Source organism: Helicoverpa armigera, chromosome 9 (genome assembly GCF_030705265.1).
Source record: "Helicoverpa armigera isolate CAAS_96S chromosome 9, ASM3070526v1, whole genome shotgun sequence".
Classification (NCBI taxonomy): domain Eukaryota; kingdom Metazoa; phylum Arthropoda; class Insecta; order Lepidoptera; family Noctuidae; genus Helicoverpa; species Helicoverpa armigera.
Window position 1 is genome coordinate 1,365,352 of NC_087128.1, and position 16,853 is coordinate 1,382,204.

Consider the following 16,853-nt stretch of genomic DNA (forward strand, 5'->3'; position numbering starts at 1 on the left):
TGATAGTCTTTTATTCATTCACAACTAGCTGTTTTCCAGAGTTTTTACCCGCATCTAGGGGAGTAAGTGTAGCTTTCCAACAGTGAAAAAATTTTTCTATCCCACTCTCTTCGGTATCTGAGTGCAGAAGTCATTATTATCGTCTAGCTAGAGCGACGACAAAGTGAATTTAATTTTGAACATCGTGTGCAATACCTACTATGGGAGTATTCTATCTGTCTTTAGTTTGAAAATCTTGATAAAAAAATGTAAACAAATATATGTTGAACTAGCTTCTGCCAGCGACTTCGTCCGCGTTAGATTTGGACTTTTTGCAAAGAGAGAAAGAAATAATAACCACCAGCACATCAAATTATTTAAACCTATGCATACCTACTACTACTTCACCTAGAAATAAATAAAATGTAAACTATTAATAATTTGTAATTTGAACTAATATTTAAACAGTACCAAAATAACTAATGCTTAATTCTATACTTATAATAAATCTGTACTGATGTCAATTATGTACATTGAAGATATTTCCAAAATTACTATTAGGGAGTGATTAGTGATCGATACTGACGCCAAAAATGCAATCAGTAAATTTTTTGTCTGTCTGTATGTTCGTTATGGAAACAAAAACTACTTGACGGATTTCAACGAAACTTGGTACAACGATTCTTCATACTCCTGTCCGGTATTAGTAGGAAGAAGGTTAATAGGAAATAGGATATTAGTAGGAAAGGATTCCGGCCCGCTCCGGCTTCGCACGGGGTAATAGTATTTTGCCCACTATTTAATGTAGTTTATACTATGTAGTGATATCAAATGTTGTTATCAAATGGGTCATTTGCAGTGCTGATTATTTTATTATAGGTTCATACTCGACTTATCGCGAAGGACGTCTAGAAATCCTTTTGCTGAAAGTAGAGCATTGATAACGACCAAGTTTCTCCAAGTAGGTACATGTGGGTTCCAAATAAGTAATCATTCACAATAGCTGTTTTCCGTGGTTTCATCCACGTCCCGTGGAAATAATTGTAGTGCAGTTTCTTAATAGTGAAAAAAAAAATTGTACCTAATCTAGTAGCTTTGGAGCTTTTAGCAAACGAAAAATCTTTTGGTTTCTTTATGATACAGTATTGATATTATTTATTAGACTGTATTTACCTATAGGTATCATTCCGTGCAAGTATTTGGTACTGCTAAGGAAAAGTCGCTCTAGTTTACCAAAAAAGGAAATGAAACAATATAAATAATTATGTAATTACATTTATTATCATACCATAAATATATAACATCCATGATTTGTTACATTTGATTCTTAATTCTATATACACAATAATTTACTTAAGTACATACAATACAATCGTAACTTTTACTTGTTAATGATATGGTGCGAGATTAAACCGGAGAGTACATTGACTTGGCTGCCTATGAGATACGTCACACATGAAATATTGAAGAATATTATCAAATGTTCGACGAGTGAACCTGTTCAATTAGCCCATAAGCCAATGTAATCCCAGCTTAGTGCTAGCCAAGGAATGTTGACTAAATAACTTGATAATTTCATGATCAACTCATCCGCTAGTTATGACTAGGCAATTTTCGAATACAGCGGGCAAGTGAAGCGTTATTTAACGATACATAACTTAACCTAATCAGTAAATGTCTTACAATGTTATACTGTACAATAAACTGCTGCGAATCTCATACGTAACTGTACACTTGATATATCTACGTATTACTTAACTACCGTAAGCAGAGCGCTAATTATTAATAACTGATCGATAAATTCATTTTATTATTCATAAAACTGTCTTTAAATATAATATTGTTAAAACGGAAATATATTTGTGTAATATAGTATATTTAAAAAGAGTTGTTAAAGGTTGAATGTTTTTGTTCTGGCAACACAGCGGAACTATCACAAGTGAGCACCTGGCCGTGTCGGATCGCTTCGATCCGAAGCCGATATATTATACATAGTTCATAACTGATATACCTGTATACTGATATAACAGTTATACCCCTATAAGGCAGTGACTGGACGGACCATGTCTTCAAACATAAAAAAAATTATAATACTCAATTTTTTATTAATTACAAGGAAGAAGTTTAGAACAATTTCCTAAGATAATCGTGAGATTCTAATGTGATGATATTGAAACACTCGCACTCGAAATAATCACTACATTTCCCGTAGCAGTGACTTGCAGCTGTGCAGTAAATGCGTAACACAACAGCCGATAGAGGGCAGATTAAGCACCGTTATTGTGACGTTTGTCGTCTAAACACTTGGTCATTAGGTCTATACCTCAATAGCACTATTTTTCACCTTTAGCTGAACTGTCTATTTGAGTCATCCCCTGGGTTAGTTCCCGTCAAACTTAATGGCGGCTGATGACAAATTTTTGGGCATACTTGTTAGTGGCCATATCTCTTCGGACTTTTTCCGCGATAACGTAAAAACGGTTTCTGCGCGGCGAGGAGATTTCTTTAGTCGCTATTAAGTTTTGATTTCCTAGGGAATGCTGAAATAGGTTGTGTTTAGTGAGTCGCAGTTTGCTTAGCATGTGCTATATGTTCCGCTTCTTCTGTCCGAGGTAGGTGCCGGAGAGCGCGAGCAGGCGGTAGCGCTGGCGCAGGTTGCGCGCGCGCACGTGCGGGGAGGCGATCTCGGCGGTGTAGGCGCCGGGGAACCACCCCGCCTCGCCGTCGCGGGTGCGCTCGCCGTAGTACCAGCCTGCGGAGAAAGTTAACAAATTAATATTACTACTAATTTAAATACTAGGGTAATTGTGCTCTAAAATATGTCCTACGTTCCTACAAAGTTGGCTAATCTCCTTATATGAAAACAGCCGGCTATTAATCGACTAGGAAGATATCAAAATAATTAATCGACTAGGGAGATAATCATAATTACTAATAACAATAATGATGTTTTTAAGTTAATTTTATTTATATTTTATATATTACTCAAATAGGAACTAACTTTGGAATAATCGATGTTTGACAACACAACTCACGTAACGGCTGTTCACAAAATTCTATCTATACATTTTTTTGCTTTCTTTATGAGGAATATTCATTTCGCTTATTATATGGGGCTTATTATTTTCTTTTATCTTTATGTATCCAATCAACAGATATCTACGGGAGCAGCATCCACATTCCACAAATTCCCAGTTTTTTTTTAAACTATTTTTTATTACCTTCGCTAGTCTTCCTGGTGACATTAACGACGTCTCCCTCAGCGAGCGGCAGCTCGTCGGGCTGCGCGGGCGCGTACGCGTACAGCGCGCACACCTGCGGGCAGTCCCACCCCGCGTACACCGCCTCGCCCTCGCCCGCCGCCGGCGGCAGCAGCGCCTCCGCCCAGCGGGACCACTCCGTCTCACTCGGGCATGACATCAGCTAAGGGGGACAGGTCATTATGATTACCAAATGTTGCTATAGGATTAGGGTTTAAAAAAAGGTAAGTTCTCGTGAGAAAAAGGCAGGTCAAAGACATCCTGAACTTCATCGGAGTCAGGGAAAATCGAAGGATTGGATTCGATTGACTGAAGTCGATTTGTTTGTATTGCCGCTTCCGTTAAGTCCAGGGCCACGACAAATCTCTTGCACTTTAGAGGGACCCTTAATCTTTCTGTTATTCTTTGCTTACAGAACATACATTGGCACCGTTTGGCGTTTCAAACCAGGGGGTTTGGCTCAACCCCTATTATTCTAGGTCAAGATCCCCATTTCAAATGGCGGGAAGTTCGTCACGTATATATACCATCTCTAGCGTCCGTCCCTCGTGGTTCTCGAGCAGCGTGATGAGCAGCGCGTGCTTGGCGGCGGCGGCGCCCGCGTCGCTCGCGCACACCTCCAGCAGCGAGCGCGGGCAGTGGTCCACGCACACGAACTGCTCCTCGCTGGATAATATTACTATACGTTACTACTACACAACACATTGCGAGCGGCTGAGGCGGATTACATAAGGCTACCAACAACGCCATCTAGCGGACGACGGCGGAACCGAGTGAGCCGAGGGGCTCTTCGCTCAACAAGAACGGGCGCCACCTAGCGCCAAAGGCCTCCCCCACATTTGGAGTGCACGATCCTCAGGCACGTGCGTCGCGAGCGCGTTACGTGAACGAGCGTCCCGTTTTGCTGACCTGCGGCATGTGCAGCGCGCATGCGGCGATCGAGTCGCGTTGTTACCCCTTCGCCCGCTATCCCCGCCGCCCGCTACTGTTTCGGTCAGTCACATGGAGGACGTGCGCGCCGCACATGCCGCAGGGCAGCAAAACGCGACGCGCGCGCCCGAGGATCGCGCGCGTCAAATATGGGGGAGGCCAAAGGAATGAAAAGCCCGCCCCTCGACGTGGTACGTTTTAGTGGTAAGACCGCCCATTGTACCTACTCGTCTACTACTCGTTTGTTATGTCCTATGTTTATTATTAGTGTACAGTAAAGAATATTCTATCTATCTATATATCAATAAATGTAGTTCTTTAGGGACTGTATAAGGAAACTACATAAAGGTGGTAAGTAAGGAAGTTTATAAGAGGAGTAGGCATATAAGGCAGTATATGACTTACCCCTTCTTCTTGGCGATGACCAGCAGGTCGTTAAACAGGAACAGGTGCAGCGGCACCTTGTGGAACTTCTTGCCGAACGTGAGCTTCAGCTCGTCGGACTTCCACACCAGCTGCGTCATCTCGCCCGACCGCACCAGCCAACGGACCGGTCTACGGACAAAACAGTCGGTTTTATTTTCATGAGTTTTTATACACTGTGGTTACTGATCGTGTGGTCAGTGGCGGCCGCTTGTGACGATGTTGTTTCCGTGACATAATTAATGACACCTATTTCCTTTATTGATACTTATTTGACCGACTTTTATTGGGTCGGCTGGCACAACTATAGTGTGTATACTGACCGGCGGTCGCGGCGCGAGCAGGCGGGCCCGAGCGCGGGCGGCTGGCGCACGTGCGCGGGGAACTCGATGCTGCGGCAGAGGCGCCACACCTCTGGCACAACTATAGTGTGTATACTGACCGGCGGTCGCGGCGCGAGCAGGCGGGCCCGAGCGCGGGCGGCTGGCGCACGTGCGCGGGGAACTCGATGCTGCGGCAGAGGCGCCACACCTCTGGCACAACTATAGTGTGTATGACCGGCGGTCGCGGCGCGAGCAGGCGGGCCGAGCGCGGGCGGCTGGCGCACGTGCGCGGGGACTCGATGCTGCGGCAGAGGCGCCACACCTCTGGCACAACTATAGTGTGTATACTGACCGGCGGTCGCGGCGCGAGCAGGCGGGCCCGAGCGCGGGCGGCTGGCGCACGTGCGCGGGGAACTCGATGCTGCGGCAGAGGCGCCACACCTCTGGCACAACTATAGTGTGTATACTGACCGGCGGTCGCGGCGCGAGCAGGCCCGAGCGCGGCGGCTGGCGCACGTGCGCGGGAACTCGATGCTGCGGCAGAGGCGCCACACCTCTGGCACAACTATAGTGTGTATACTGACCGGCGGTCGCGGCGCGAGCAGGCGGGCCCGAGCGCGGGCGGCTGGCGCACGTGCGCGGGAACTCGATGCTGCGGCAGAGGCGCCACACCTCTGGCACAACTATAGTGTGTATACTGACCGGCGGTCGCGGCGCGAGCAGGCGGGCCGAGCGCGGGCGGCTGGCGCACGTGCGCGGGAACTCGATGCTGCGGCAGAGGCGCCACACCTCTGGCACAACTATAGTGTGTATACTGACCGGCGGTCGCGGCGCGAGCAGGCGGGCCCGAGCGCGGGCGGCTGGCGCACGTGCGCGGGAACTCGATGCTGCGGCAGAGGCGCCACACCTCTGGCACAACTATAGTGTGTATACTGACCGGCGGTCGCGGCGCGAGCAGGCGGCCCGAGCGCGGCTGGCGCACGTGCGCGGGGAACTCGATGCTGCGGCAGAGGCGCCACACCTCTGGCACAACTATAGTGTGTATACTGACCGGCGGTCGCGGCGCGAGCAGGCGGCCCGAGCGCGGGCGGCTGGCGCACGTGCGCGGGAACTCGATGCTGCGGCAGAGGCGCCACACCTCTGGCACAACTATAGTGTGTATACTGACCGGCGGTCGCGGCGCGAGCAGGCGGGCCCGAGCGCGGCGGCTGGCGCACGTGCGCGGGAACTCGATGCTGCGGCAGAGGCGCCACACCTCTGGCACAACTATAGTGTGTATACTGACCGGCGGTCGCGGCGCGAGCAGGCGGGCCGAGCGCAGGCGGCTGGCGCACGTGCGCGGGAACTCGATGCTGCGGCAGAGGCGCCACACCTCTGGCACAACTATAGTGTGTATACTGACCGGCGGTCGCGGCGCGAGCAGGCGGGCCGAGCGCAGGCGGCTGGCGCACGTGCGCGGGGAACTCGATGCTGCGGCAGAGGCGCCACACCTCTGGCACAACTATAGTGTGTATACTGACCGGCGGTCGCGGCGCGAGCAGGCGGGCCCGAGCGCGGCGGCTGGCGCACGTGCGCGGGAACTCGATGCTGCGGCAGAGGCGCCACACCTCTGGCACAACTATAGTGTGTATACTGACCGGCGGTCGCGGCGCGAGCAGGCGGGCCCGAGCGCGGGCGGCTGGCGCACGTGCGCGGGGAACTCGATGCTGCGGCAGAGGCGCCACACCTCTGGCACAACTATAGTGTGTATACTGACCGGCGGTCGCGGCGCGAGCAGGCGGGCCCGAGCGCGGGCGGCTGGCGCACGTGCGCGGGGAACTCGATGCTGCGGCAGAGGCGCCACATCTCCTCTATTCGCTCTGTGTTCCGCGCACCCTCGTTGCACTGGGACACGTACTGTAGACAACATCATAGAGGATCAATTTTATTGCCCTCCAAAAAGAACCACACGTAAATCGTCAACATTCAAAAGCAAGCAATCCAATGCGGAGGACACTACAGCACGACGTCAATGACGCAGACCGCAGCAAAACTCTGACCCCAAAATATGGCCAACATCAAAAGACCCCCTATTCCCTCACAATGAACCGTCTAATACCCATCCATGTCCCTTCCTATACCCTAACTCCCAGCAAGCACACTCTACTCACGTTATTAAGCGTGACGAGTGCCCTGGCGCAGGCGTGGTACTCCAGGTCTTCGCTGTTGAGGTTCTTGAGCACGGCGTCCATCAGCAGCGGCAGCCGCGTCACGCGCTGCATCGGCAGCATCAGGAACGAGTGCAGGGAGAGGGACTGGCATGACGGGTGGCTTTCTAGTCTGAGGGAATAAATTATTTTAAGTTAGTTGTGTGTGCTCAGTAGTCAAAGTCCTAATGATAATCTTCTTATAAAATGTTGACGAAGACATTGTTTATATGCGATACAAAACTTCTATACCTTTCTTATCTAATAGGTATGTATATTAGCGATACAAAACAGTAAGAAATATTCTATTCCATTCTTATTTAATATATGTATTATTTGCTAAAGGGACTAAGCTTTCTGGTAAAGAATGCTGTGGATAGGCTCATGTACAGTTGGTAATAATTTAAATAGAAGAAACTCAGATATTAAACTTTTACGCATTTTTTAAACGTGAGAAAGGAAACCCAATATATCCTCACTTAGGTTAATCAATATGTACTCACTTTTTAAGCGCATTCGCGAAGGCAGGTTTGGTTTGCAGCCGCTGCAGCGCTTTGACCATGAGCGCCTGATTCTCGCAGTACTTGACGTAGACGCTGAAGTGCTGCTCCGCGTGTTGTCGCACGATGTCGCAGATGCCTTGCAGCAGGATGTTGTCCTGCCAGCACTTCTCCAACTCGTTCATCAACAGCTGCGAGCATTTACGAACTGGAAACAACATTGACACTAATTTGGTGAAATGATACCTAAACTTTTGATGAAAGTGGAGAGGGAGAGGACCGAGAAAAAAAAAGATGGAATCTGAAACATGAAACATTTGAGAGAAGCGAGTGTAAGTATGACGACTGACAGAGAGGAGTGTCAGTGGAAAACATATCGCCGACTCAAAATAAAATTGAGAAGAGGACAGGAATAGGAAGGCGAGGGAGTAAGACAAAAGGGAGTGCAAAGGATAAATTAATATCAGAAAAGAAACTTAAGTCTCCGCTCACCAGGTAGTATAGTAGCGAAGAGTGTCTCCCAGTCATTTCGCGGCATGATATGAGGGTCACGGAAGGCGGGGTGCGCGATGAAGTTCGCCTCCAGCACGTTCAGCGAGTTCAGGTACGACGCCTCTGATGTCAGGAGCTCGAACTTCGCTTCCTGAAGACGCTTCTGTGCGGGGGCTAGGGAACCTGGACGAAGATCAACATTTGTAAATGGGGACAATGATAGCATAATTTCATTTTTATGTGATCTTTAGGTTATTTAGTTGCGTTAAATAAAAGTGTAGCGAAGTTATATTTTATGTATATAGTTTAGAAGGTGGTATTTTTTTGCGCTAACCCGTAAAAAAGGGAAATCCCTTTTTTACGACAAAATACACAATAACGAATTGATCTGTAAAGCATTCTGTGAATAAAGTCACTTTAAACATTAATTTATTTTTTTAATTATTTTCAATTCATTTATTTTATTTTATTGATTCTAATTATGTATTGTATTTTAAAAGCAATTGAAAAAACATAATTCATAAACAGAGAGTTCACCTTTTACAAGGTTCAAGATCAAGGAGGCTAACGCAGACGTACACTAATAAGCCTCGTCTACACAACACAATGAAGTTAATTTAACACTTAGGTATATGTGGCTTTGACTTCAATATCCAAAACACAAATATTGTACTTACTAAGCACAGCAGAATTGAGGACCTCCGGCACCTCGCACCACAGAGTGCGCGAGGGGCCGCGCGGCGCCACCAGCGCCATTGCCGAAGGTCGCGATGGCGCAGACTCGCTGGCTGAAGTGTTGGCGCTGCGCTGAGACCCTGCCTCGTAAGCGTCCGAGTCAGAGTCCCCGGTCTCACGGCACACCGACTGCAAAGAGGAATACCGTGTTGCTTTTCTTAACTTGAATAAATAGTCAATTGTCAGGCCTCCGCATTTCTTGAGGCGATATTCCATCACGGCTTGTTTGAAATTATGATGTCTTCTCTTCATGTATTCTTTATTTATGAGATTATATTTATTAACTTTTAATACGAGCAGCTATTACCTATTGTAGGGCACGTATGCAGCAAGGCAACTGGAATTGTAGCCAGTTGGTAAGCAATGGAGAGATTTATAAATGTCTGAACAAAGACAATAGCTGCCATTATTTCGAGCACAAGCTGCAAATGACACAAGCTACTGTTTATCATTGTTTACTGAACAGTTATCAAGAATTCCAGCTATTGTGATTGTCTTCTTACGATTACATCAAGCGAAGATGTATATTTTGTGGCGCACTTCTACATCGACACTCTCAAAACAAGTTAACAAGTCATCTAAAGTTAGTTTAAAATAAGGTGTTATTTAGAAAAGTATTGTTGTTAAGTCCGATGACCGATAACAATGTGCACCGCTGTTCCCAGTTAGGTCATACAAGTCAAAGTCTAGTCTGTTCGCCAGAGGTCAGCACAAATTACCAGCAATTAGAGGAATTAGCGCCGATCGTTTACACACCGACTCTAAAATTGGACACACGCGGGATCAGCGTAATTAAATTGTTTATTTCCTTATACATACGTAAGTGTTGTGAATTTGCGAGGTTTGAGTAGACACGCGAGTAAACATTTTTGTTTGCGATGCTCTAAATTGTTGTTATTTGTCTGCTAATAAACTGATCTCCTGTATCATCAGTACAGTAATGATCAAGTGATTTAGACTTATCTGGCGACTTATCTCATGAATAAATTGTACTTATTGAAAAATATAAATTGTTTCGTTGCTAAACGCAAGGCAAAATGATTTATATTGTACCATTATCATGTGCCAAAACAATAGAACTTAAACGCATTCCACTAGACAATGATGACAACCCTAAGTATCAGTGAGTTTGCATCACCACCTTTAGCAAAAAGCCGTCAGGTAATGACAGAAGGAGACATCTAATTAAAGGGGAACCCACCTGGCGCGACGTACTAATGAGAATGGAGTAATTTTACTACTTATAATGGTAGTAAAAGGTGTTGTAAAGATTATCTACGCTAAAGACAGCTTATCGAACTCGTTACCCATTTCTCGTGGAGCCTTCCGTGAAGTTTCGTGAGATAAGAACTGTTTACGACTGGTAATGATGGAGGTCTGTGCAAGTCTTTCTTTCTAATTGTTCCAGAACTGATGGGAACAGAAAGTTATTTTTTCAAACATAAAGCGATATGGCTTTAAGTTGTGGTTGAGGTTGTTTACCGACGTTTTAGGTCTACTTATGCACAAGTTTTAGATAATAGATGACTATGACGTAGCAAGGAATGTTTTGTTTATTCAATATTACTAAACGTTAATTTAAACTATGTACCTATAGGTACCTACTACTAAACGCCCGTTAATTTGGATGACTAACGACCGTAGCAGATAAATCCTTCTAAAATAACAACCGAACAAAACAACGAAAACGGAAAATTCCATTGACATTTTTGAAAGGAGTGTGACCAAAAAGTTCACGTAACACATTATCCAACTGACCTCAACTTTAGCTGCGTTGTAGAACTGGTACAGCGGTTCGTGGGTGAACAGCGAGTGGGGCAGCGGGCTGGCCGGGTGCGACCCTGACGACGCACCTGATGAAGACGAGATGTTCCCCGCCTGGTATAACCCTGCTTCTGCGTACCTGTTGGCAAAGAATGGCGGTGTTAGTTGATTGTAGTTACATAGAAATCTTCTCATATCTGTTGTGACTTCTAGATGGTTCCTGCAAAAACCGTTATAGAAGTGCTGAGGGGGTGCGTTTTAGGAGACTGTTTCATGTAATAAGTATTTCATGTTCGCAAAGTGCTGTTTTTGAACTCATTTTCAATAAATGCATTTTGATTTTAGATGGATGATTTCTTTTATGGTAGCTCCAAATATTGTAAAAATGTATGTCGTTCAAGCTGGTTTATCACCTACAATTAATTTGGGTATCGATGAACAGGACAGTTATCAAAACGTGAGAGATAATAAACTTTTAAACTCAGTGTTATAGAAATATTTTCATACAGTTTTTAAATTCCAAGAATTCATATCACATACCTACCTACATATAATAACTTTTAATAACACCCCACTAAGTATTTAACATCAGCAACACAAGGCGTTTACGGTATTGCTATAAGGAAACTGATGGCACTTATGATAAATGATAATGCCATGCAGTAGGCAAATATAGTGTGAGAAAAATCCTTAACTACAAGGTCTTTATGCATGAACATTGTCGTCATTGCAAACCTTGGACTTATATTATACGTACTTGAAGTACATACTAAATTGACTAATATATCAGTCAGTATAACATATCAAAACAAAGCTTACTCATTCGCCCGTGTTGGCATTGAATGGTTAGGTAGTAACCATAAATTAGGAAATTTTTGGTTTGATGCACATCTACAGTACAGTATCGTTAGTTTATGATGAGGATGATCAGGAGTAAGGTCACCATAGGACCTTATAAACTGTCTTAGAAGGAAAAATCCCTTTAATACCATGCAGGTTCCGAACATAAGTGCAACAAGGCTGGATTTTCGAAGTATCGCTAGAAAGATTTCTGCGTAAACACAGAAAACTATTTCCTTTCTCCATATCCTATTTCAAAATACCGACAACTACATATGTATATACCTAGCTTGGATTTTTTATAATGTTTATCACCGGACGTTAGCATGAAGTATAAATAGATAATCATGTTGTTCGCGGAACAAATCATAAGTAATGAGAGCTAATCAAATATGACGAATATCCTAATGTGTAGGTTAGTTAGCACCTACCTGGCTTACGATGATGTAAGAAATAACGTGATGGGACTGATGCACTTTGATCTTCTCTCGTTAAAGCATATTAAGTACCTACAGGTACTTGAACACATGAACAAAGTTACCTACCAAAGATAAATTGTAAATAATCGAGTGATTGTTTTCATCTGCGCATTTATTATTAGATTCCAAAAAATATGACAAGGTGACATTGATCTCAATAACAAAACGCATGGAAGGTAGGCGTTAATTGTTGTTACCATGTGGGTGCACTGAGTTACTACCGCAAAAAGTATTTTCTTAAAAACACATTTTTTACCTTAATTTTTGTCCTTTTGTCTCAATAGCTAGGCACAACAACAATAACACATGACACCAATAAACAGACACACATGTTCTTGAAACTGAACACAATTTCTAAAAACTAAAAACCACAATTTCTTATTGAGTTTTCCTTATTCCACTATCACTTTTATGAGACCACAGAACAATTAGGTACCGTAGAAAATAAAATAAATACAAGTAAATAAATATTTGCGCGCTCAAAGCGAGGCAACGGATTCGATTCAAATCCCACCAACGTCCTTCTGAGCGTGCGCATAATGGCAGAGTTAAAGTTACGAGACACCCCAAAAGATAAGTGACGAGCGAGTCAGTATTTGAAAAGCAGTCCCTTGATTTCAGTAACAGATTTCCTAGTTATCAAATCAAAGCTGATTTATGTAATTGATTTTAGAAGTCGTGTAAATCAAACAACCAAAGAAAAAAAAGCTGATTTGAACAGAGTGCTTATTGGGTCAATAACTTATTATCAGGATTTCGTTAGCCAATTCGTTATTTTTTCATCATGTTTGCGTTTCGTGATAATGAATGTTTCTGTAGGTGGCTACTACAGAAATGTAAAACCATTGACTAAGTATAAGTATATAATTTCTTAAATAAAGTTTGTGGAATTGAGTTACCTATGAGTTCAAAGAAATTCGATCAGATGTTCGGAACTTATGTTGCACGCTTGTCGCTCATGCCACGGGTCACAGGTAACGGTGGTACGGAAAACTGGCTTGTGAGTCATCGGTTTCGTGGATAAATGGGCGACGGCGACGTCATGCGTTCGCGCCACTACTGACTAACGTCTGGGAACGAGGTGGCTGGAGACCAACCTCTAACTATTTTGTGGGTCACTTCTTCAATTTGCTACCGATTTTTTTTAAATTCAAATATGGTCGTATTTCACTAAAAATAAATAATGTGGCGTATGATATTGAACTTCAGGCGCCTGAAGGATTTTTAAAAGTTGTTTTTATAAACTTGTTTATATTGAAAATTAAATTCTTGAATTGATGCTGGCTGCATCAAATATTTTGAAAGATCACAAAATCGTGGTGCTTTGCTTCATATTTAACAGGCATCTTTATCCTTAACATTCCCTAATTATTACAGATTGGATTCAGATCCAAAATATCTTTGATCATCTTTTAGTCCAGGTTTCAATGACAGCAAATTACATTTGGTGCAAAAAGAGAGCGAGTTATCTCTATATTTTTTATCTGGCCATCATATCCAAAATCATGACGACCTTATCACCCAAACAATGGCATTGCAGCAAGCTTTCGTGGATATCTGCAAGTAGGACAGAGTGAGATCGGCGTGTCGCCGGTGACCTTTGTCTTGAACTCCAACAACCGGCGCAGACGCAAACGGACCGCGAATGTAACTGTAGCGTAAATATCGCTACGCAACCCTGTCACAACCAGTTGCGCACAACGTTCAATTATAAACCTTTCTCTCTTTAAACCATGTCAAGTTCCACCGTGGCATTCTGCTAAGTAAAGGGTTGATTCAATAACTGTTCAATTAGGGCCCAAGTCTCGAGAAAAACGAGTCAAACAGGTTTGAAGTTTTCAACTGTCTCGCAGTTACAAGAGTTACTTAAACTTCGTGTAAAATAAAAAGGGAAATTCGCTGTATTATAAGTAATAAATAGTTACTAAGACACGGGAAAATAGTGAACTCGATGAATGAAACGGGATGTCATAGTAATAACGGATTTCCCTAAACACGGGTAATTTACGCCAAGCCCTTCAATTTAACATAGGACACTATAATTAGATACATTAAGTAGGTACATATTTTGTGGTAAATATTTTAATGCTGCTCTCTCATATCGTCAAATAACTTTGCTTCTCCAAAGCTAGGCATTTGACACCTCACGCATGCAGAGATTGTTTATCATACACTTTGCCTATAGGCATGGTAGCGAATACACACATAACCATCTTCAGGGAAGCACAGTCATTTGCCAACAACTTCAAACTACTAAAATACCACTTACCAAGAAGTAGTGGAAGTGTTAGGCGTCGAGCTGGGCGTGGTGTCGGCGCCGCACTCGGCGTACCACGAGGTGCGCGCGCGCGGGCTCTTGTCCTTGCGCGACAGCGTCGGCAGCAGCCGCTTCAATTCTACACATACATCTTTGTTTTAGAATAATGATTTTTTTTAAATAATGGGATTAGATATGCCTTCAATACAGCGAATTCAATAATGCGATTTTGATCACTATTGAAGCCATTTCTAATGCAATTTTTTAAGTTATTATACATAGTTTGTACAGATGCTTGACTTCAACGAGTGTCAAATGTGGGTATTTCATAATCTTTATCCCCCTTTCATGGTGTTAGCAATATTCTTGCAAAAAGGTTATGGTCAGCAATTAAAAAATCATCATGTTTTTCAAAACTCTATAAAAAAAATACTCAAATGTTCCGTTTAAAATGAAACAGTTTCGTAGGAAAACCATCCCCGTATACGTCAGCATCCGTGGTTCCCCAATACTATGACGACTAAGATGACACATATAGGTACATGTGTGCGTGATCTAACACATAGGTACGTAGAAGTTAAGCATCTGTACAACAAATCTGCGTCACCACCATGTAACCACAATAATGAGTGGTTGCATGCAATCGTTGCGTTTTATTGTCTAAGAGCTCTCACACACTGCAAACTTTTAGTCGACCGATAGTTTGTTTGAACTCATAAATCAGTAAGGAGATTGATGGTACAACGTACATTATAACGATCAGATATTTAGTCAAAGATCGATTGAAAAATTTGATTACATTAAAGATTTTCTATAATTTTTCCGGCTGTTTAGTCTGCAGCGTGCGGGTACTCAAGCTGTGATTAAATACAATCGTGAGGGACATGATGAACATGAATTAAAAAAATATAATAATTAATGAGCAATTGTTGTTCACTTGTTTTTCCTGTTTCCCATTCATTGCAACTGCTTCATAGTTTATAGGTTTTGTAACTGTAGCAGATGAATGGAGAGAAACATTAAAATTAGCAACAAAAACTTGTGTTATGAACTTGGTACACTCAATCACACAAGATAAACGTTTTATGTTAATTATTATTTATGAACGAGGAACTTAAACAATACAAAATGTTATAACAGACAATGATATGCGTAGGCTGGCAGATATGCCAAGTTAAAATCAACGTATTCATAGTAATACGTGTAAGTATACAATATACATGCCTAAATTATATAACAAAACAGTCATGCAATAGTAACGCTGTAACAGTGGAAGAATATAGAACTCACGACCCATCACACAGTGCAACACATCACAAAAGACGTACAAAATACGCGGGAGTTTGTTACAAAACCACGAGGACCTAGCGTCGACGCTCACAGATGACTAACAGACTGGGCGCATTGTATAAAGCAACAACAATTGTGTGCAGAGGTCGCTAGCGTCACCACCATAGCTAAACATCTTTATATTCCACACAAAGGTAATACACCATACAGCCTACACAAATGAGTCCCACCCAGGATAACTCTTTGTCACTGAAATTGGAACCACATACCTACATACACATTGATAAGGTTTCAGAGCAATTTGCTGGGAATATAATAATACAAAACTGGTAATAACTAGTTATTACAGTATTATCCAGTACATGTTTTTGCTATATGGGAGGTCACAGGAGACCGGTTTGCGAGATAATGTTTTATACATGTAATGCCGTAATGCGTTTTATTATGATCATGTATGATGTAAAATGGCCCAGATTTCTAAGAATATGTCATTACATGCCCACTGCTAGCAGGAGATTTTGTCAGATTTTATTGGAGTAAATTACTTCAATAGTTTGATAGTAGGAAGCAATTATTTTGTATTTTATAGAATGAAGGTAAGCTATCCCATATTGTAGGAGTTGGACTCGACTAAAAGGAGGACATGAAGAAATAAATACGTTACTCTGGCTATTTTTGAGCCCAGACAGTTCTCAGCATGAGATGACATACATTGTGTTGTTCGGCGTTGTCGGTTAACGGAATAAACTTTCTTTTATAGCTACATATCTGTTTTCTAATAAACACCTGTGGTTGATAGACTAATTGTTGCAGACATTTTTTATTGATAATAATTGTTTCCTTGCTAACTTATAATATGTATGTGCTGCTTTTTCTAGAGAATGTGTTATGGTGTTACGAGCCCCAACCAAGTGTTACTACAAAGAATATTAACAAAATGGTCTCCATAACAGATTAGCTCACTCTTAACACTCCAGCATTATAAAAAAATTAATTTTCTAAATATACTGCAGTGGATGTTAAAATGAGTCAACCATTTTGGAAACCAGAAAGGAAAGAACATAAATAAAATAACGAGTAAATATTAAAGAAACGCAAGACAGTGCAAACATATAGACGTGAACAGTGCAGGATCCACCTCCCCGCTCGTTTTGTGGGAATAACTATTTATTAATGTAGTCAGAAACAGATGTAATACGTCATAGTGCCTCATTTGTTTGCGGTTAACCGCCATCTTGGATTTGTTTTTAAATTTAAATTCATGGAAATATGTTTCAATTAGGTACTTATTTAAATTATTTTTACAAAAGCTTGATGATAAACTTATTCAATCCTACTGAATGTACCTAAGCTATTGTAAATTATATTATTTGGTAGACAATACCCCGGGATTGT

General features: G+C 42.8%; 1 protein-coding gene across 8 annotated transcripts in view; it reads right to left on the reverse strand.

Moving 5' to 3' along the window:
* Nucleotides 1-1,238: 1,238 nt before the first annotated feature.
* The window catches only part of Exn (Ephexin), a 93,457-nt gene continuing 77,842 nt past the window's right edge, over nt 1,239-16,853 (reverse strand). For 5 of the 8 annotated variants that reach the window (XM_064036295.1, XM_064036294.1, XM_064036297.1 and 2 more), the window contains 7 exons: nt 14,181-14,307; nt 10,587-10,731; nt 8,771-8,957; nt 8,094-8,276; nt 7,605-7,809; nt 7,066-7,234; nt 6,594-6,811 (listed from right to left, as the gene is read on the reverse strand). In XM_064036295.1, coding sequence (XP_063892365.1) covers nt 6,653-6,811; nt 7,066-7,234; nt 7,605-7,809; nt 8,094-8,276; nt 8,771-8,957; nt 10,587-10,731; nt 14,181-14,307 — 1,175 coding nt within the window. In that variant the 3' untranslated portion in view covers nt 6,594-6,652. Of the gene's footprint in view, nt 2,732-3,200; nt 3,403-3,766; nt 3,906-4,574; nt 4,725-6,593; nt 6,812-7,065; nt 7,235-7,604; nt 7,810-8,093; nt 8,277-8,770; nt 8,958-10,586; nt 10,732-14,180; nt 14,308-16,853 lie in introns of those variants that run through there. The other 3 variants (XM_064036300.1, XM_064036299.1, XM_021329615.3) reach the window with 2 other exon arrangements.